Raw genomic sequence first — 21,510 nt, 5'->3', positions numbered from 1 at the left:
CCCCCCCCTGCATCCCCCTCCTGTTCTGCAATGTGATTTGTCCTTTTCATATGTGTTCATTTTTTTAATTGTATCCTGTGGTATATATGGTTGTGACTACTTTCTTCCACTATTTGATCTGAGGAAGTGGGTCTGGCCCACGAAAGCTCATCCTCTAATAAACCATCTTGTTAGTCTTTACAGTGCTACATTGTCCTGCATTTTACTGAGCCAAGGGAAGAGTGAGGGGGCGTGGCTGGAGGGGAGGGGCGGGGCTAAGTGTCCCGTTGTACCCCCTAGAGGTGAGAGGCCCTGTCTGTCAGAGCACTAGGCTCGCTCTGGCTCCGCCCTGTCAAATGGCAGGGGGCGGGGCTCGTGCTGCTACAGCGCATACGCAAAATAATCCTGGCGGCGACTTGCCCCGGGCGCAGACAGCGGCGCATGCGCCTGGCTCCTCGCCTGCGAGGCTGGAAGGCGATCGGCGCCTGCGCCCTGGCGCCGTGTGCGAGCTCCCATGTACGCCTGCGCGGGGAGCGGCTGGTACCCGAGCGGGCTGGTAAGGGAGCGAGCGGGCGCGGCGTGTGATGCGGGGGAGGCAGTGGGGGGGGAGCGGGGGCAGCGGCTGTGGGGCAGCGGGGCTGGGGGGGAGCAGTGGATACCTCCTTGGGGCTGTGGGGGGAGCTGTGGGGCAGTGGGGCTGGGGGGGAGCAGTGGATACCTCCTTGGGGCTGTGGGGCAGCAGGGGGAGCGGCTGTGGGGCAGTGGGGCTGGGGGGGGAGCAGTGGATACCTCCTTGGGGCTGTGGGGGGAGGGGCTGGGGCTGGGGGGGAGCAGTGGATACCTCCTTGGGGCTGTGGGGGGAGTGTGGGGCTGGGGGGGAGCAGTGGATACCTCCTTGGGGCTGTGGGGGGAGCTGTGGGGCAGTGGGGCTGGGGGGGAGCAGTGGATACCTCCTTGGGGCTGTGGGGGCAGGGGGAGCTGTGGGGCTGGGGGGGGGGGAGCAGTGGATACCTCCTTGGGGCTGTGGGGGGAGCGGGGGGAGCGGCTGTGGGGCAGTGGGGCTGGGGGGGAGCAGTGGATACCTCCTTGGGGCTGTGGGGCAGCAGGGGGAGCGGCTGTGGGGCAGTGGGGCTGGGGGGGAGCAGTGGATACCTCCTTGGGGCTGTGGGGCAGTGGGGCTGGGGGGGGGGGGAGCAGTGGATACCTCCTTGGGGCTGTGGGGCAGCGGGGGGAGCGGCTGTGGGGCAGTGGGACTGGGGGGGAGCAGTGGATACCTCCTTGGGGCTGTGGGGCAGCAGGTGGAGCGGCTGTGGGGCATCGGGGCTGGGGGGGGGGGAGCGGCTGTGGGGCAGCGGGGCTGGGGGGGAGCAGTGGATACCTCCTTGGGGCTGTGGGGCAGCAGGGGGAGCGGCTGTGGGGCAGCGGGGCTGGGGGGGAGCAGTGGATACCTCCTTGGGGCTGTGGGGCAGCGGGGGGAGCGGCTGTGGGGCAGTGGGGCTGGGGGGGAGCAGTGGATACCTCCTTGGGGCTGTGGGGCAGCGGGGGGAGCGGCTGTGGGGCAGTGGGGCTGGGGGGGAGCAGTGGATACCTCCTTGGGGCTGTGGGGGAGCGGGGGGAGTGTCTGTGGGGCAGTGGGGCTGGGGGGGAGCAGTGGATACCTCCTTGGGGCTGTGGGGCAGCAGGGGGAGCGGCTGTGGGGCAGTGGGGCTGGGGGGGGAGCAGTGGATACCTCCTTGGGGCTGTGGGGGAGCGGGGGGAGCGGCTGTGGAGCAGTGGGGCTGGGGGGGAGCAGTGGATACCTCCTTGGGGCTGTGGGGCAGCAGGGGGAGCGGCTGTGGGGCAGTGGGGCTGGGGGGGAGCAGTGGATACCTCCTTGGGGCTGTGGGGCAGTGGGGCTGGGGGGGAGCAGTGGATACCTCCTTGGGGCTGTGGGGCAGCGGGGGGAGCGGCTGTGGGGCAGTGGGACTGGGGGGGAGCAGTGGATACCTCCTTGGGGCTGTGGGGCAGCAGGTGGAGCGGCTGTGGGGCAGCGGGGCTGAGGGGGAGCGGCTGTGGGGCAGCGGGGCTGGGGGGGAGCAGTGGATACCTCCTTGGGGCTGTGGGGCAGCATGGAGGGCTGTGATGGGCTGGAGTTGGTGCCTGGGGGATACTGGGGTGTGCCTGGGGGGCTGATTGGGTGGGTGTAGCAGGAAGGGGCTGTGCAGGGAGCGGCGGTTGGGTAGGGATGTCCCTTGGGGAGTAGAGGAAAGCTGTATGGGAGTTTGGATACAGCATGGGGGGGTCCATATCAGTGCACAGGGGTTGGAATGTAGCAGTGGGGTTCAGCGGGACTAGAGGTGTTCTTGGGACGGCCGTGTGTCTGGTGACGTGGTGCACGGGAATCACAGGTAGATGGAGAATGGTAGGTACGCTGAGAGCCGGGATGCACCAGCTACTACGGGGATTGAAGAAAGGCCTTTAGGCTCAGATAGTGGTGGGAGGGCTGGAGATTTTAGTTTGTCAAGGGGTGGGGAGACTGAGTACCAGGGGAAGATTGGGGAGCCTCTCTGGTATTTCTAGAAGATATAGGCTAAGCCAGTGTTGGCTGCTCTTTCTCTATCAATTGGCATGGATGTTGACACCATAAGCAGTCGGAATTGTTAGTAGTTACTGAGTGGTTGTTTTGGAAACACAAGTGACAAGCATGGATTTAAATCTGAAGGACCTATCTCATTTTTTTATTCACATGATGTGAAGTTTAATGTAGCAGACTGTTTGCTGTTGGATTAAAATTTCCATTATCCTGTAGATTAAGGGAACCACTTTGTGTAAACAACAGTGAAGTGTGCTTGTTATTTTCTACATGTTTGTTTAAAATCCAGTAAAAACTTCACAGTGCACACAAAGTAGAAATATAGATAAACCAGGCTCCAAAAATTAACCTGATGGTAGCATTGAAGATTATGGGTTTGATTCCTACATCCTCTGTTACAGGGCATCCCCACCATAAGCCGCCCTGGTATACATCTGTTCTGCACTAAAGTCGTTGATGCTTGTAGGAACTGATGTGTTATAAGTCCTCCCATTCCCTGATCTTAAGTTGCACAAAAAATCCACCAATTTGCGCAAATGGAAGTCAGCTGCAGGAAAAAAATTCCCTGCTTTAAGTTGTTTCGCTGTAATTCCAAGTTTTTTGGCACTTATCTTGGACTTAATGCAAGGACGGCCTGTATAATAAAGTGTCTTCAAAACAGCCATGTGCGTTTATATTTAATAGAGGCTGATTGCAATCATGAGTTACCAATTAAGTCCTGGCAGTGACTTTTTTTTCATTTTGCACAATATCTGGTTTTGTGTAAGGGGAAACAGGGCTACGTGAGAGCATGTAATAGCTAGGTGCAAAATAGCAATGCTCTAGGATGTAAATTTCGATTAAGCAACTAATTGAGTAGTCGATGGAATTTTGGATAACTTCTTGGTACAAGTACTGAGGGAACCGTCCAGGGGCCATGAGCAGCTTGACCTGCTGCTCACATACAGGGAGGAACTAGTAGGGGAAGTAGAGGTGGGTGACAACCTGGAAAGCAGTGATCATGAGATGGTCGATTTCAGGATCCTGACCAAAGGAAGTAAGGAGAGAAGCAAAATACACACCCTGGACTTCAGAAGAGCAGACTTTGACTCCCTCAGAGAACTGATGGGCAGGATTCCCTGAGATGCTTACATGAAGGGGAAAGGAGTCCAGGAGAGCTGGCAGTATTTTAAAGGAGCCTTATTGAAGACATAGGAAGAAACCATCCCAATGCACAGCAAGAAAAGCAAACGTAGTAGGCGACCAGATTGGCTTACTGGAGAAATCCTTGGTGAGCTTAAACACAAAAAGGAAGCTTACAAGAAGTGGAAACTTGGACAGATGACTAGGGAGGGGTATAAATGTCTAGCTCAAGAATGCAGGGGAGTTATCAGGAAGGCGAAAGCACAATTGGAATTGCAGCTAGCAAGGGATGTGAAGGATAACAAGAGGTTTCTACAGGCATGTTAGCAATAAGAGGGTGATCAGAGAGGATGTGGGGCCCTTACTGGATGAGGGAGGTAACCTAGTGACAGCTGATGTGGGTATGACGTAGTGGGGGTACCTTGCTGGTTGCTAGGCTGGGCAGTGGGCTGTGGGTGACCTCCGCTGTCTGTACCACGGCTCAGCAGGGCAGGGGAGGAGTCATTATGCAAGGGGGCTCCGAACCTGTCCGCCCAGTTATCTCCCAGGGAGCGGAACAATGGGAAGAAGGCGGAGTGGAGCCCTGACTAGGAGGCAGGGCTGGAAGAGAGTGGTAGTTTTGGTCTGGGAAGCAGGGGAGAAGGAGCTAGGGAGGGGGGCTGGGATTGTAGGGCCCAGCCACTCCCCATCTCGGGGGGGGGGGGGCACTGAGGCCTCCTAGCCCCAGTTCCTGTAAGCAGATGACATCTGTGCTGTGCTGTATCTCGAAGAAGCGATAAACTCCCTCTATTCTACTGGCTGGTGGAGTCTGTTTGTGCCACTACGGGGGTGCAGGAGATGGGGAAACCCCAACACGCTGTCACAGTGGGAAAAGCTGCTTTCTTTGCCTCTGTCTTCACGGACAAGGTCAGCTCCCAGACAAATGCATTAACTAGACAATGCAGTATGGGAAGAAGGTGGACAGCTCTTGGTGGGGAAGGAACAAGTTAGGAACTATTTAGAAAAGCTAGACATACACAAATCAATGGGTCAGGATTTAATGCTTCCGAGGGTACTGAAGGAGTTGGCAAATGTCCTTGCAGAGCCTTTGGCCATTACCTTTGAAAGCTCGTGGAGATCGGGAGAGATCCCGGATGAATGGAAAAAGGCAAATGTAGTGCCCATCTTTAAAAAAGGGAAGAAGGACAATCCAGGGAACTACAGACCAGTCAACCTTAGCTCAGTCCCCAGAAAAATCATGGAGGGGATCTTCAAGGAATCCATTCTGAGGCACTTGGAAGAGGGGAAGGTGATCAGGAATAGTCAACATGGATTCACAAAAGGCAAGGCATGCCTGACCAATCTGATTAGCTTCTATGATGGCTCTGTGGATTTGGGGAAGTCAGTGGATGTGATATAGTTTGACTTTAGCAAGGCTTTTGATACGATCTCCCACAATATTCGTGCCAGCAAGTTAAGGGAGTGTGGATTGGATAAATGGACTGTAAGATGGATAGAAAGCTGGCTAGACTGTCAGGCCCAGCGGGTAGTGATCAACGGCTCAATGTCAGGTTGGCGGTCGGTTTCTAGCAGAGTACCCCCAAGGATCTGTTCTAAGAACGGTTTTGTTCAACATTTTTATTAATGACCTGGATGAGGGGATGGATTGTACCCTCAGCAAGTTTGCAGATGACAGTAAGATGGGGGAGAGGTAGATACGCTGGAGGGCAGGAATAGGGTCCAGAGTGAAATCTGATGAGGTTCAACAAGGACAAGTGTAGAGTCCTGGGATGGAAGAATCCTAAGCATTGTGGAGTGTGTTCCCAGTGGAGGTCATGTTCAAAGGATCCCACCTGCGGGTTGTGTGTTGAGCCCCACGTAAACCCAAACTGCACCGCGGGCCACAAACAAATGGGCTGTGGGCCGCATGTTGAGTGGCCAAGCTAAGGCTCAGCTTCTGAGCAGTGTGTAGTGGGACTATCAGAAGTGGGGAATAAGCGGTGCTATGTTCAACCTTTACAGCCCCTGGATTTTGGGAACAAAAATGGGTGGGGAGGTAGTACCATTATTCTGGTTCTCTACCACCCGAAGAGGAAATTCCTAAATTACTGGTTTTGCAGCAGCACAACAGAGCTAGACCATAGAAGCCAAAGTCTGAGCTAAAATGTCTTGGCTTTCAAGAGTATGGAATTCAAATCCTGTTGAGGTTGCACTTTTGTTAACTATTCTATTATCTTCCTTCCATGCAGTCATATTCTTACTGCTTTTCAAAAGCAGGTTAGAGCAAAAACTTTTCGTAAGTTCTGAAAAGCCTTGTTAAAACCAGAAAGTTCAGTAATATAAAGATACAACATCTATTCAGAGCTACCTCAGAAAAGAGCACAGTCTTATTAATGTGGCTTCTTGCAGATACAGCGATTGTTATCGCTGAACTATTGTAACTTTTGTATGTGTTACCAAATTAAAACATTTCACTTGCTGCATGTAATGTTTGTATATACCAGACGTAGAATCATAGAATACTAAAACTGGAAGGGAGGTCATCAAGTCCAGTCCCTGCCCTCATGGCAGGACCAAGCGCCATCAATATCATCCCTGACAGATGTTTATCTAACTTGCTCTTAAATATCTCTAATAATGGAGATTCCACAACAGCCTCCCTAGGCAATTTATTCCAGTGTTTAACCACTCTGACAGGAAGTTTTTCCTAATGTCCAACCTAAACCTCCCTTGCTGCAACATATGCCTGTTGCTTCTTGTTCCACCCTCAGAGATTAAGGAGAATAATTTTTCTCCCTCCTCCTTGTAACACCCTTTTAGGTACTTCAAAGCTTATCATATCCCCTCTCTCTTCTTTTCCAAACTAAGCAAGCCAGATTCTTTCAGTCTTCGCTTATAGATCATGTTTTTTAGACCTTTAATCATTCTTGTTGCTTTTCTCTGGACCCTCTCCAATTTCTCCATCTTTCTTGAAATATGGTGCCCAGAACTGAACACAGTATTTCAGTTGAGTCCTAATCAGTGCAGAGTACAGTGGAAGAATTACTTCTCATATGCCTTGCTTACATTACTCCTGTTAATGCATCCCATAATGATGAAACAAAATGCAGGACTATGTAGCACTTTAAAGACTAACAAGATGGATGGTTTATTAGATGATGAGCTTTCATGGGCCAGACCCACTTCCTCAGATCAAATAGTGGAAGAAAATAGTCACAACCATATATACCAAAGGATACAATTTAAAAAAATGAACACATATGAAAAGGACAAATCACAGTTCAGAACAGAGGGGAGATGCGGGGGGGGGGGAGGAAGGTAAATGCCTGTGAGTTAATGATATTAGAGGTGGGGAAGGGTAGATGTCTGTGAGTTAATGGTATTAGAGGTGATAATTGGGGAAGCTATCTTTATAATGGGTAAGGTAGTTGGGGTCTTTGTTCTGCCCCCCCGCAGAGAGTGTCGAATTTTAGCATGAATGCCAGTTCAGAGGATTCCCTTTCAAGTGCAGATTTGAAAGTCTTCTGAAGTAAGATGCATGTGATTAGGTCATTGAGACAGTGTCCTTTCTGGTTGAAATGGCAAGAAACTGTTTTTTCTTTGTGATCCTGTCTAATGTCTGTTTTGTGGGCATTGATTCTTTGGCAAAGTGTCTGAGACGTTTGTCCAATGTACATAGCAGACGGACACTTTTGGCACATGATAGCATAGATTATATTTCTGGATGTGCAGGAATATGTATTCTTGATCTTATAACTCACTTGGTTAGGCCCAATAATGGTGTCAGCAGAGTGAATATGTGGACAAAGCTGGCAACGGGGTTTGTTGCAAGGGAAGGTACCAGGGTTGGTATTAATGTGGTATGTCCTGTGGTTGTTGGTAAGAATCATCTTGAGGTTAGGTGGCTGTCTATAGGAGACTATGGGTCTGTCTCCCAGAGCTTCTTGGAGTTTAGTGTCCTGTTCCAGTATAGGCTGTAATTTATTGATAATGTGTTGGACAGGTTTAAGTTGGGGGCTATCGGTGATGACAAGTGGTGTTCTATTGTTGGTTTTCTTGGGTCTGTCTTGTAGTAGACGGTTTCTAGGTATTCATCTGGCTCTTTCAATTTGCTTTTTTATTTCTCCGGGTGGGTAGTTGAGGTTTATAAATGCTTGGTAGAGATCCTGAAGTTTCTGGTCTCTGTCAGTGGGATTAGAGCAGATGTGGTTGTATCGAAGGGCTTGGCTATAGATGATGGATCGTATGGTGTGTTCTGGATGGGAGCTGGAAGCATGTAGGTAACTGTATGAGTCAGTGGGTTTTCTGTAGAGGGTGGTGTCTAATTTTCCATTGCTGATTTGTACTGTGGTATCCAGGAAATGGATCTCTCATGTGGAATGGTCCAGGCTGAGGTTAATGGTGGGGTGTAGGTTGTTGAAATCTCTGTGGAATGTCTCCAGTGATGATTGTGGGGTTTTGTTGTTTTGTTGTGCAACAGCGTCACACTGTTGACTCATTTAGCTTGTGGTCCACTATGAGGTCTAGATCCCTTTCTGCAGTACTCTCTTAGACAGTCATTTCCCATTCTGTATGTGTGAAACAGATTGTTCCTCCCTAAGTCCTTATTGAACTTCATCCTATTTACCTCAGACTATCAGCCTTGTGATCACCCCCCCCTCCCCCCAAGTGCTTAATGAGTGGGCAGGCCTGACTTAGGAGAGAAGGCTTTAAATGCTGGAGGCAGACGGACCAGGAGAGCGAAGCAGATGGGAGTCTGAGAGGGAGTGAGAGATTCCCCCCACTGAAGGAGCAAGGTGAGAGTACTAGCTTTGGTTTACGGGACGGATGGTTCTTTTTTTCCCGTTTCAGGTGATTTCATTCTTTCAGTTAGGTGTCAGTTGGGATTGTGTGTCTGGGAGTGTGTGAGCCTTTGTTCTCTTGATTACACTTGATCAGCCTGACTGAGCCTTGTGATCACCCTCCCCCTGTGTGTTTGAGGAGATGGTGGCTGTGCTGCCCGCTGAGGGGAAGTGGTGCTTTGGAGAGGAAACATGCTTCTCGCCGGCTGCATGGCTGCCCCCTGCTCTTCCTGAGTCTCCAGGCCTGCGCTCGTGCTGCTGAGCGGGGCTGGTCACAGCCTTTGGGGGTCTAGCTGGGGGATAGAGTTGGGGGCCACTGGAGCAGCCACTGAGCTCGCAGTAGGGAGAGCAGCCTGGGACTGGGGGCTGCTGGAATTGGTGCTGAGCCTGCGGGGAAGGAGGTGTCATATGCAACTTAGGGCACCATGCCACACAATTTAGTGGTGCCCTACGCAGCTGTATATGCCTAAGGATGGCCCTGCCCCCAGATCATCTTCTGCAGTACTGCTGCCTACTCAGTTATTTCCCATTTTATATCTGTGCATGTGGCTTTTCCTTGCTAAGTGTGGTACTTCGTACTTTTGGTAACAGAATATCATTTGTTGAAGTCATTTTTTCCCAGACAAATTCTCCAGTTCATCAAGGTCCTTTGGAGTTCTAATCCCGTTACCCATACATTTTATAAGCATGTTCTCCGTTTCATTATCCATGTCACTAGTAAAAATATTGACTGTTCCCAAACTAGATACATGCTTCCTGATCAACAGCAAATTACTGACTACCGTCTTTTAACCAAGTGCTTGCCCATGCTATGGCAGTTTTATGTAGACCACAGTTTCCTAGTTTGCTAATGAAACTGTCATGTGGTAGCTGGTACTATTACTGCGCTTCCCACTAATTATTGTACAGATGGAAGAAGAAAGCTGATAGGTGTGCGCTGATACAATGTTACTGTTGTGGTCACAATGCTAATGCACACACTGGTGTCTTTAGATATTTTCTGCAGGCACGTACAACTGAATTGCTTCATCACTTCTTTTCCAATGTCTCTGATTTCCCTTAATTGTTTAGTGTTATGATCACTCCTGGGTTTTAGAAGTATATTCCCGCTATCTATTAATGTTCCCCCTCTTTGTAAAAATTCGCTACAAGCTTCGACTGATGTCGTTTCTATGCTGGTCATAATCTAAATTTGTAAATAATAGTTGAACGTGGTGAAGGGTAACAAGAAGGGTTTCTCCAGGTAGGCCTCAGGAAGGTCAGGGAAAGTGTTGGGACCCGTACTGAATGGTGAAGAAAAGCTAGTGATGGATGATGCACAAAAAGCTGAAATACTCAATTTTTTTTGGTCTCGATCTTCACAGATAAGGTCAGCTCCCAGACTGCTGCACTGGGCAACACAGAATGGGTAGGAGGTGAGCAGCCCTCTGTGGTGAAAGAACAGCTTAAGGAGTGTTTAGAAAATCTGGACATGCACAAGTCCATGGGGCTGGATCTAACACATCTGAGGGGGCTGAGAGAGTTGGTTGATGTGATTGCAGAGCCATTGGCCATTATTTGAAAACTCAGGGCAATCGGGGAGGTCCCAGATGCCTGGAAAAGGCAAATGTAGTGCCCATCTTTAAAAAAGGGAAGGAGAATCCAGGGAACTACAGACCAGTCAGCCTCATCTCAGTCCCCGGAAAAATGGAACTGGCCCTCAAGGAATGCAGAGATTCTTTTCCTCTTCTTTGAAACACTTAGAAGAGAGGAAGGTGATCAGGAGCAGTCAGCATAGATTCGCCAAGGGCAAGTCATGCCTGACCAACCTGATTGCCTTCTGTGATGACATAACTGGCTCTGTGGGTGCGAGGAAAGCAGGGGATGTGATATACCACCTTGAAACTATGCGCTAGTATTTTTAGGGAAATGTTTTAAATATGAATATGCATAACTTGAATATGCCTTATGCAAAACAGGGCACGTAACCTATCATTCAATAGCTTGTAATTCTCTGAATGTGTATAGTCAATCTGAGTGCATGTATCTTTCTTGTCTGTGAAGTTAGAAATGTGACGCATAAACCTGAAAAATAGTGATAGAGATGCAGCCGTGTTAGTCTGGTTTAGCTGACACAAAAGACAGGACTATGTAGCACTTTAAAGACTAACAAGATGGTTTATTAGGTGATGAGCTTTCGTGGGCCAGACCCACTTCCTCGGATCAAACAGTGGAAGAAAATCGGCACAGCCATATATACCAAACTGATACAATCAAAAAAATGAACACGTGAAATTGACAAATCAAATATTAGAACAGAGTGAGGGTGAGGGGGGAAGGTTAGTGTCTGTGAGGTGATGACGTATTGCTTATTGCTTCAAAGAGACTTTAACTCCAGACTTCAACGAGACGCTTCAGAATTGTCATTCACCCTTAATTTGACACTTTATGTATGGGTTTAAACAAAGACTCTAATTCTCACCCATTACAAAAATAGCTTCCCCCAACTATCACCCCAATGTCATTACCTCAGAAACTTCCCCTATTATCACCCCTATGTCATTACCTCACAGACACTAACTTCCCCCCCTCACCCGCACTCTGTTCTAAACTGTGATTTGTCAATTTCACATGTGTTCATTTTTTTGATTGTATCACTTTGGTATATAAGGTTGTGACTACTTTCTTCCACTATTTGATCTGGGGAAGTGGGTCTGGCCCACGAAAGCTCATCACCTAATAAACCATCTTGTTAGTCTTTACAGTGCTACATAGTTTAAGCATAAAACTGTCTGTTAATCTAAGTCAGGCCTGGGCAAAATATAGCCTGTGGGCTGGATGTGGCCCGCCGAGGCAGCCGGGAGCCCCAGGCAGGCTCCCCAGCTTACCCATAGCTCCACTGCCATGCAGAAATAAGAAACCCAGCTGCAGAGATCCCTTTCTGTTTTAAAACTGGAGGGGAAAGGGGAAGTTTTAGGAACCGCCCCACCCCCAGCACATTGCCATTGGCCCGTTTCTGGCAGAAACCAGCCAATGGAAGCTGCTTGTTGAACTAACAGGCAGCTAAGAAGAATCATGCCCCCTCCTGGGCTCGAATATTCATGATGCACATGGCCTGGCAATCAGGCAGACCGGCTGGGAACATTTTAAGCTCTGCAGTCAGGCAGGCTAGTTTGGCAGCTGGCAAGTAAGTCTCCTGGCCACGGCCTGCTTCTGGTACCCCAGCCCTTTCCTTTCCTGACTCTCTGCCTCTCCCCCCACTCACATACCCAAACCGTCTGTTCCCCTCTTGCACCCATACCCCCTTCCAGATCTGGTACCCCAATCTCCTGCCCCAGATCACAATCCCCTCCTACCCTAGGTCCCATCCCAAACCGCTGCCCTTCAGACCCCTACCCTAGGTCGCAACTGCCTGCTTCATCCCAACTCCCTCCCAAACCCCACTCTCTCTCCTGCACCCCAGTCCCTTACCCGAAGCTCCCTTCTGCACCCAACCTCCATCCCAAACCCCACATCTCCATTAATATCATGGGAAAGTACGGCCCTCAACCCCTTTCCAAAATCTTGGCATGGCCCCCCATCAAAAATGATTGCCCACCCCTGATCTAGGTCTTCTAGGGAAAGCCACGAGTGGTACTTAAGGAACTTACTGGCTCAAAGCAAAGATCTGTGATTGGTCTTATTTTTCTGGTCAGCCTAAACTGTGGTTGGTCCTGCAAAGACTATTGCCCATGCCACCTGGTGCTGGAATCCATCTTGAGCTTGGTATTTTTCTGGGGTGCGGGTGGGGGAATTAAACAAAGATTTCCTTCCCTGAAAGGTTTATTTAAGGGATGGGAATCAAACAATGATGATCCTCAACTGGCTTCCCAGACTGCTCCCCATCTCAAGAGAACACATGAAAGGACCTGGAAAAAAAAAGCAAAGAACTCAGAGAGTAGAAGCTGTTAGAGCCAGGGCAGAGAAAAGGCTTGAGGCACTTTACCTAAATAAGGGTGGGGAGAGAGCTTAGCTGCAGCGGGGGTTTTAGTTTAGTGACTTACTTTGATCTGTCATCACTTGCAACCACTTAGGTCCTGCTTTTTATATTTAATAAAATCACTTGTTTATTATCAAACTCTGTGTAAATATTGTTACCCGGGGTGAGGCGAGAAATGGCTGAGAGTATCTCTTACATTTGATATTTGAACATGTGAACTCTACGGCCTTTCTCTATGTCAATCTTTTATACAGAGTAAGATGGATTTATTTGGGCTTTTGGTCCCTTTGGGGGCTGGACTCCTGGGTGCTATCATATCCCTGTAACTTAGCCCTCCTAGAGTTTATCCATAAGCAGTGTCTGGGTTACACTTCTGGAAGGCTGTTATCCAAAGTCTGTGCCTTTTCCTGGGGAGCAGGGCAGGGTGATGGGGCTCACCAGAGGGCAGGTAGGCAGGCTCCGTGGTATGACTTATAGGGCAAGATTGAGGGAATTGAGTATTATGCATGTGTAGCCCAAAAAAAAGTGATTCTGGGCTAAATATGCAGAAACCTGTAATGGTGCCCATAATCCTGATTTATAAGGATCTGAGAAGACTACATCTAGAATACTGTATTGCATTAGTTATGTGCATCTCAGCAACAGAAAGACATGGGGTTTTGACTGTAATAAAACTGATAAAGAGGGTGAGATGAGAAAAGATTAAAAATTATGCTCAGCTTGTCTAAAGGGAGACAATTGTCTTAATTACGTTGAGACTCTGTGAATGTCAAGAAGGGATAGAATTATTTTACATGCATCAAGGGGATATGAGTAGGAAAACAGAATGAAATTAAGAAAAGGATTTTTTTGCTGACTCAGAAGAGCTTCCTGAGTGAGATCTATTGCACTATGAAATAATTAAAGGGAAGTGATGGAAGCTCTGTGAACTATTCTCTCAAGATTATCTGCACTTGGAAGATAAGACCTCATGAAAATATCTTACTTCCTTAAATCATGCACTGAATGTGGATTGTCTCCAAATTGCCATGTTTTCAGTTAATTGACTAGGGGAGCATTGGACAGGCCTCTGTAATTTATTAATTCTGCCTTCTGCCACATTTTCCATTCCATTAACAGAATTACCGTTGCCTGCTTCCTTTTATTTGCTTGTCATCTGGGTAACTTTCTTTTCACTATCTTTCTTAAAGCTGAAGTGAAAGAGAATGTTCTCGCTGTCCCAGCAGAAGAGGCGATGCCATACAAAAATAAGATTTTCCACTGAAACTCTGCATCAAAAATGAACAGTTGGGCCAGAAAATAAAGAGACCCGGCTTTCACTAACAAAGGGCCATAAAGATGTCAACTGAAATTGCATAGGGATATTGATGAATGATTAGTAGATACCCACGGCACAACAGAACAAGAGCTTTTCAGCAGAACTTATTGCAAGAGAAATGACACTTAAACTCAGCTAAGCTGGCCATATTCTAATGCGAGTGATGATATTCTTATTTCCTAGATCTCCCCTCACATGTTCAGCTCTAGAAGTTATTCTTCTCTTTTGCTTGAAGAAACTGTCTATAATATTATTACATCTTAATGTACAAATCAAGAGAGCACCTGTTTTCAAATTTCAATGACATTTTTAAAATCAATCATTTAAAAATTGATCTGCGGTGTTTTTATTGTTTAAAAATCATACAATGTTGACCATAATAAGCCTGACTCGCATTAAGAGGAGTTACTTGCATATCTTGTCAATTCCCTATGAACTGATTGGTGTTAAAATAATGATGTTTTCCAAAACTGGCATTTCACCTACATCTTGCATACTTGTAGCATAACAGTGAACCACGATTTTGAAATCAACATTCATCTAAAGTAGCAGAGGTTTCATTGGCTTAGCTGACAATTGCCTCCTTTCCCCAAACATATTGCATCCTGATTTGTACTCCACAGATATTGTTGGACAGCTATCAAATTTAATTGCAGCATATATTTTTATAAACATGTTATACAACGTGCTAAAAGAAAGAAAAGAGACTATTTTCCCGTCCAGATAAAGACCACCAGCCAACCTCCTAATTGTACGATGCAGAGCCATTCCCATACTTTTACTAACTTAATAGTTATTTTTCCTTATCACTTACTGCAGTATTACTAACCTCTGTCTCCTCTGCGTCCCTGGTACGCTCATATTTGAGTAGAGGTTATGTATAAATTGTCACATCTACTCCCTCAAATGTGAGTGACTATTAATTTTCCCCTCCATTAAAAAAACACAACAAAAACCATCCCAACAACTTTCAGTAGTCATAACTTCACATTCTCCAAGAGCACTGAGGCATAACTGAGATGTTGATGGTTTATACACCAAGGGGTCTATGACTGGGAATGCAGCAATTTCCTATTGGTACAAAAATACTGCAGAAGAAATGAAGGTCAGCTAATACACACTTGTACCTTAATTCCCTTAACATATTTGCTCTTTCTTCCAGCTTCTTCTCTACCCCCTATATTTGTAGAAGTTGAGTTTAATAAATGCTATTCCTACTATTTTTATTTTGGAAGAATACAGGAACAATAGAAATCAATGCACCCTAACCTAAAGAGGATTTTCATTAGCAAACATGAGTTACTTAGAAAAGCTAGCTAAAGTTGTAGGTGAGCGTGCAGATATTTGCACCACAGGATAAACTGAACATACCACACTAACACTGGAATCCATTTCTGCACACTAGGATCCAGTTAGTTCAGTGAATTTGAGCGATTTATTGGAATGCTTTCTTTCAAGAGCAGTGCACAGAGTTCAGCGGATTGCCTAAATGAGGTTAAAGGCAATTGGATCTCCCTGTGAATTGCCACACACTGTGTAAGCAGCACCAGCCCTCGCTACTGAAATTGGGCTTCTGAGCCAGCACCCTGCGTGTAGATGTGAATAATGCCCTCGTGCCCCGAGAGCTGGGTGAGTGCGTTCTACTCTGGCTTTCTTCATGCCATGGGGACAAAGTTCTTTAAGATCTGGAGCCCTACCATGAACTAAAACTGCTACTCTGCACGCCTCACTCCCTCAGCTGGCTGCGAGGCCAGGGTGAGAGCTGGTTCATGGAAGGGTAGCAACAGAAATCTGGCATTAGGACCCTGTGCTTGAAGTAAAGTTGCATTAATGGCATCTTAATGTGATCCAACTAGAATGCATTTAATTACTGTGATGTGCACAAAACAGCAGGAGTTAAGTCAATAGTGATCCAGAGAGATAATTGGCACTAGAGACTTTTTAAAGGAAACTGGGTCTAAGAAAGTGTAGGATCACTTCCAAAATCTCTCAGATTTTGAGAGCTAAATGTACTGTCAGACTGCACACAGAGCATGCTGCTAACAACCAAATGCAAAGGGTTCCAATGATCATGATTCTTAAACCCAGAACCTGCGCATACCTTTTGATGTAAGTGATTACATTTACAACTAATGTAAAGTAATTCCCATTGGCTAGGGGAACTGCACATTGGAAAATAGTTACATCTACACTTGGGCTGGTTTTGACTGTATTAGTTAAGCGTGGATTAACAACACACTGTGGTGTAAAAATGGAATTAAAATATTCTAAATCTGCATCTGGAAACTTGCTTCCAGTTGGAAGCTCTTTCATAACAACACAAACCAACCAGAATTTCTTTGCCTTGAAGAGGATGGGGAATGTTCTGCTACAAGAAACCTCTAACATTCTTTTCTTTCTCTTCCAGGAGAAAGTATGAGTCCCCTACAGCCCAGATAAGGTCTTTGCTCTTCTGTCTTTCTGCAAAAACATTCCCTGCAGCCATGGATGAATATACCCGCTTTGTGGATTGGGACAAGATGGATGCCACCATCCAGACCCAGGACCCAAAGGAGCTAATCTGCTCAGATTTCCAGGAGTTCAAACAGCTTGCCCGACAGGGCTATTGGGCCAAGAACCACTCTTTGAGAGCCAAGGTGTACCAGAAGCTAATTGGCAACATCTCATGTCGCACAGTGACACCAGATGCAAACGTGTACCGGGACATCGTTGTGAAGATCGTTGGCAAGCGTAACACAGGCACCCTCCCATGGCCAGAGTTTGTGGATAACAGTCTGGTTCCCAATTACTGTTTGAATGCTGAGGGCATTGGGGCAGTCAGGAAGATTATCTGCTGCATCGCAAATCAGTTCCCTGACATATCGTTCTGCCCAGCGTTGCCTTCTGTGGTGGCTCTGCTCCTGCACTACAGTCGAGATGAGGCAGAGTGCTTTGAGATGGTCTCTCGCATCCTTGCTTGCAATGACCCCTCCAGGCGGCTCATTGATCAGACATTCCTGGCGTTCGAGTCCTCCTGCATGACCTTTGGAGACCTGGTGAACAAGTACTGCCAGGCAGCGCACAAGCTGATGGTGGCCGTATCTGAGGACGTATTGGAAGTGTACTCTGACTGGCAGCGGTGGCTCTTTGGAGAGCTGCCCTTGATGTATGTCACGCGGGTTTTTGATGTGTTCCTGGTAGAAGGCTACAAGGTGCTCTACCGGGTTGCACTAGCCCTTCTCAAAGTCTTCCACAAAGTGAGAGCTGGACAGCCCATGGAGTCGGACAACGTGCAGCAAGACATTCGAGCTTTTGTTAGGGACATTGCCAAGTCGGTGTCTCCTGAGAAACTGCTGGAGAAAGCCTTTGCCATACGGCTTTTTTCCCGGAAGGAGATCCAGCTTCTGCATATGGCCAACGAGAAAGCCCTGCAGCAGAAAGGCATCACCGTCAAACAGAAGAGGTAAGGCCCCCAGGTGCTCTATTTACTCGGCCCTGCCTAGCAAGATCAACTGGCTCTTTCGCTCTAGGGAGGGGCAGCCAACTCTGAGAGGTCAGTTAGGAAGCTCAGGTCTCTGATAGCTCATCGTGTTCCCTTTATCACAGAGGAGTCGTCTTGGGGAGATGGCAACATGTGGGGCTGCAGCAAAGCTGCCGACTTTGCACGAGTGTTGCTGAAATTATAACGACATATAATCTAACTGTTATGCCACTTGGAATGAAGCAGTTTTGACAGTTTGCTCCTCCAGGAACAAACTTCCAACTATTGATGTAATCACATGTTCGCTACAAATATTAAGAGGTGAAGAGCAATTTTTAGTTTTTTTTTTTTTTTTTTTTTTTTTTGCTGAAAGTCATTGAACTATAATGGATCTCTATTTACAAGTGATATTTGAAAAGGAATTTTACAGTCAAAAAAGCCTCTTACAAAAATCTGAGAAGACTTTGTAAGGTGTGCAGGTAGAGTCTGTCTGTTTAGTGATAGCTAGGAACACATCTGATTACAATGAGTGCTTTGGAATAAACCAGTCACAACAGAATGGCTAAATGCTGGGACAAAAGTTGGGTCATGCTTTCTCATCAGACCTGGGAAAAAGGCAAGCGGGGAACTTGCACACTGATCCAATACCTATCTGACCATGCTAGAGTACATGATATGCTACTTCACAATGATGAAGAATGGGTAGGAATTGTGTCCCTAGCCTCCATTCATCAGGGAACGGAAATGGGTGACGGGAGGGATCACTTGATGATTCCCTGTTCTGCTTACTCCCTCTGGGACACCTGGCTTGGGCCACTGCTGGGTGACAGGACACTGGACTAGATGGATCTTTGGTCTGACCCATCTGGCCGTTCTTATGAGACACAGGACAGTAAAGTTCCCTGAGGGAGTTCCTCATGCATGTAGACCAGGTGCAAGAAGGAAGTCCTTGGAGTACAGCTTTCGGGCCTCACTTTCCTTGGCAGGTCTCTCAATGTTTAGTACATTCTCTTAAACCCAACAAGGCAAGCCTTAGGGAAGATTTGTGGTGTATGAATAAAAGTTGATTTAGAAACAGATCCTATAACTCTACAGCCACCATACAAAGCTGTTTGACTGGAGGAAATCTCTCCTAAAGGCTGTTTTTTGAAACCTAACTAACTCTCCTGTCCTTCACACGGAAAACTCGCCATTGAAAAAAACCTGTGAGCATAGTTTCTGGATGGTATAATCCAGAGTGATGATCTTCCACGTTCTTCTTCTAAATTGTGGGACCAGGAGGTACTCGCAACTAGTGTACTTCTCAGAGCCACTGGCGCAGAACAGGGAGATTGACTCAGTACCCCTGAAGGACTTTTATTTGTGATTATGGAAATATATCCTTGGTCAGATCTTGGCCATTGAAGTAACATCCTCCTTGATGGTGCTTTTACGTGCCGCTGTTCATCTCTTCATAAGGTAGACATTCCCGTCCAGCTGCTTCCTACATCCTGCAGACCTTGATGTGTGACTTCTTCATGTTGCTCAGACCTCTAAAGCAGTGGTAGGCAGCCTGCAGCCCATCAGGGCTCTGTGTGCGGCCCATCAGACATTTTGTTTGTTATTGTCCGTGTGCAGGGCTGCCAGCTTCTGCTGGTTTTCATCCACATGTTTGGGGCTTTTTCCCCGACTGGTGCCACAAAAGTGGCACGCACATAAAGAAAACCAGGGCACGTGAAGTGAGGTGGGTGCTGACTGCACACGGCATTGACTGAGAGCCGTGCACTCCCTCTGCATCCAGTCACCGTGCTGCTGCTGTTCAATCGGCACTCCCTGCTAATTCTAGTTATGAATCATGGGAGACCATCTTGGTTCCAACAATCTTGAGAGTCACTCATGCAGCCCACTGCTGCTCTAAGAGTCAGCACCTTCCCTTGGCAGGCGCACTCAGCATCCCTTCAGGGCTTCTGTCCGCGCAAGTGTTGGTTAGAAACTTTGGACGAGGGAGGCTACCGAAGCAACCAGGACCTCCAGGCCACTGCTGCCGATGCACTACACTGGAAGCATAGACTGTGCGACAGTCTGGGTATCTCACGTCCTTCTCCCAATTGGGGAAGGTCAGACAAGGTGAAACAGCCAGTGTGTATGCTCTTCAGAGAGAGAGAGAGAGTGGGAAGGGGAGGAGGAGCCAGGAGCTGCTACTAGGCTTAGAAATGATTTATTGATAACCAACCCAGAGCACCAAAGGTGTGGTTTTAGATTCCTTGCAAGCAAGGTGCAGTGCTTTCATTGCCAGGGGAGAGCACCAAGCAGAGTCACTGGCTAATGAAAAGTGTTTTCGCCTTTTCTGTGCCATTTGCTGGAACGTGACATAATCTCTGATCTTTGGAAGAGAGATTGTGGAGTAGGTTTGACCCAGGGCAGTAGGTTGGCAAAAGCATGTGCAACAGAAGCGCTCTTTCCAGTCCCTTGTCCAAACTGGTTTGATAGCGAGTGAGATTTGGGAACTATTGCCTTGCCATCCTGCTGTGCATGAGGAGAAATGGACTGAGGGCTGAAGGGAGAACAGGAGAACTGATGCTAACTGAGGAATGTTGTTAACCTTTCCTCTTCGTTTCTTTGTGGGTGGTGTTTGAATCCAACCTTATTCTGTGTTTTTCCATAGGCTCCTTCCATGCATTTTTCTGGGGATATAGGAAATCACTGATCTGTTTTCCTGTCTTTTTTTATGTCTTTCTCCTTGTGCACTCTCCTTCTGTCAATTCCATATCCGCTGCATCCCTCCTGTTTGCAGTGTTTCATCTTCTAAAAGGTAGGTTAAAATGTTAAATGTTTGTGCTTTGCTCGTTTCTTCTGTCTTTGCTTGGCTGCATTTTCAAAAGCAGTGTCAGCCTTGCCACGCTGGGGCATTAGCAGCCGTGCTGATTGCAGCAATAAACAACAAGGTAAATAGTTCATTCCTGGATATGTCCTTGAGAGAAGTCTTCAAATGAGGGTTCATGTGACCATCCTGCTGACCTAGCATTATTGGTCTATGCAGGAGGCCTCGATTTCATTCATAAATATAGCTCATCCTCTTGGGATGGAAATTCTAGTATGAGTGATTGGACTCTTCAGGCCTTGTCTACACTGGAAAAACTACACCCTGTTAGAAAACATGTTAACTAGAAGTGTTTGTACAGTGCCTAGCAGAGAGGGACCCTGGGCCATGACCAGGATTCCTAGACACCACTGCAGTACAAGTAATAAAGCTCAACTAATCTGTCAGAACTTACATGGTTATTGTTAACCCTAACAGGGAGAACAATTTAAAACATGACTTGTCCATGGCCTACATTAGGCGCTAGATTGCTTAGCGCACTTTCCTCCGTGTTCAAGTTCTGAAAGAGTTTGGAAAAAATCATGGATTTAAAAACTCACCCTGGTTGTGGGAGGTTTCAGAGCTAGTACAAGATCTTGAGAATTAGAAAAGGTGATTCAGTGGCTATGTATTTATCTTGAATCGTCATGTTCATTATATGCAAAGTGTATCTGCTCTGGTTGTTGCTGATGCGTGAAGTGAAAGCTAGTTTGATCTTCCTGAGCTCTGGCTGTAAAGCATTCTCATTTTAGTGATGGATCTGTCTAAGAACCCAACTTCCCACCAAAACTGTAAAGATTTGAATGTGCTACTCTGGCAGCATGGCAATTAAGAAGTGAGAGTCCTTTCTTCCATACATTTGATGTATTTTAAACACATTAAATAGAAAATTGCAATGCAAATGCAGGTAAACTAATGGTGAAAGATAAAAAGAACACTCATGAATGGCAGAAATCTTTAATGGGTAAATGACTGCAGCTTTGCAGTATTAGGTCCAGCTCTAGTGGCTATGACAATTGCATGGCTAATCCATCGTCAGGAGGCTTTCTCAATACGTTATTGGCTCTTTCTGGATAATGAGAGACGACTTCTAGTGGGGCAGCACTAACGCAGAACTCGTAGTACTAGCTCCTAGATTCTATCCCCAGCAACATGCATAACCAGAGTTCCCCACCAGCGTTCCCTGTAAGCTGAGCTCCCTGGGGTCACCCAGGAGAAATTGAAATGCCGCCCAGCCGATTAGCAAAGTGCCCACAGAGTATGTGGGCAGAACGAGTCTCGACTGGTGATGCACATCCACACGTGCCTCGGTGCACATCACAAAACTTGTTCTGCACGTGGATAGAAGAAAATGGAGGGAATGCTGATGCTGGGGCGCAGGAGTGACGGGGTTTGTGGCTCTGGGGAGATATGCCTTCAGGTGCTGGAGGATGGCTATGGAT

At 47.3% G+C, this 21,510-nt stretch overlaps 1 protein-coding gene across 4 annotated transcripts in view; it reads left to right on the top strand.

Annotated features, from left to right (window-relative positions):
- Nucleotides 1-390: 390 nt before the first annotated feature.
- TBC1D24 (TBC1 domain family member 24) overlaps nt 391-21,510 on the top strand; it is a 31,397-nt gene continuing 10,277 nt past the window's right edge. The window contains exons 1-2 of one of the 4 annotated variants that reach the window (XM_075899019.2): nt 391-535; nt 16,177-17,211. In XM_075899019.2, coding sequence (XP_075755134.1) covers nt 16,253-17,211 — 959 coding nt within the window. In that variant the 5' untranslated portion in view covers nt 391-535; nt 16,177-16,252. Of the gene's footprint in view, nt 536-2,170; nt 2,381-7,034; nt 8,449-14,101; nt 15,399-16,176; nt 17,212-21,510 lie in introns of those variants that run through there. The other 3 variants (XM_075899021.2, XM_075899020.2, XM_006121717.5) reach the window with 3 other exon arrangements.

This window comes from Pelodiscus sinensis, chromosome 15, assembly GCF_052426305.1.
Source record: "Pelodiscus sinensis isolate ZL-2025 chromosome 15, ASM5242630v1, whole genome shotgun sequence".
NCBI classification, from domain to species: domain Eukaryota; kingdom Metazoa; phylum Chordata; order Testudines; family Trionychidae; genus Pelodiscus; species Pelodiscus sinensis.
Note: the sequence above shows the minus strand (reverse complement) of the source record. Positions and strands in the feature narration are given on the sequence as shown.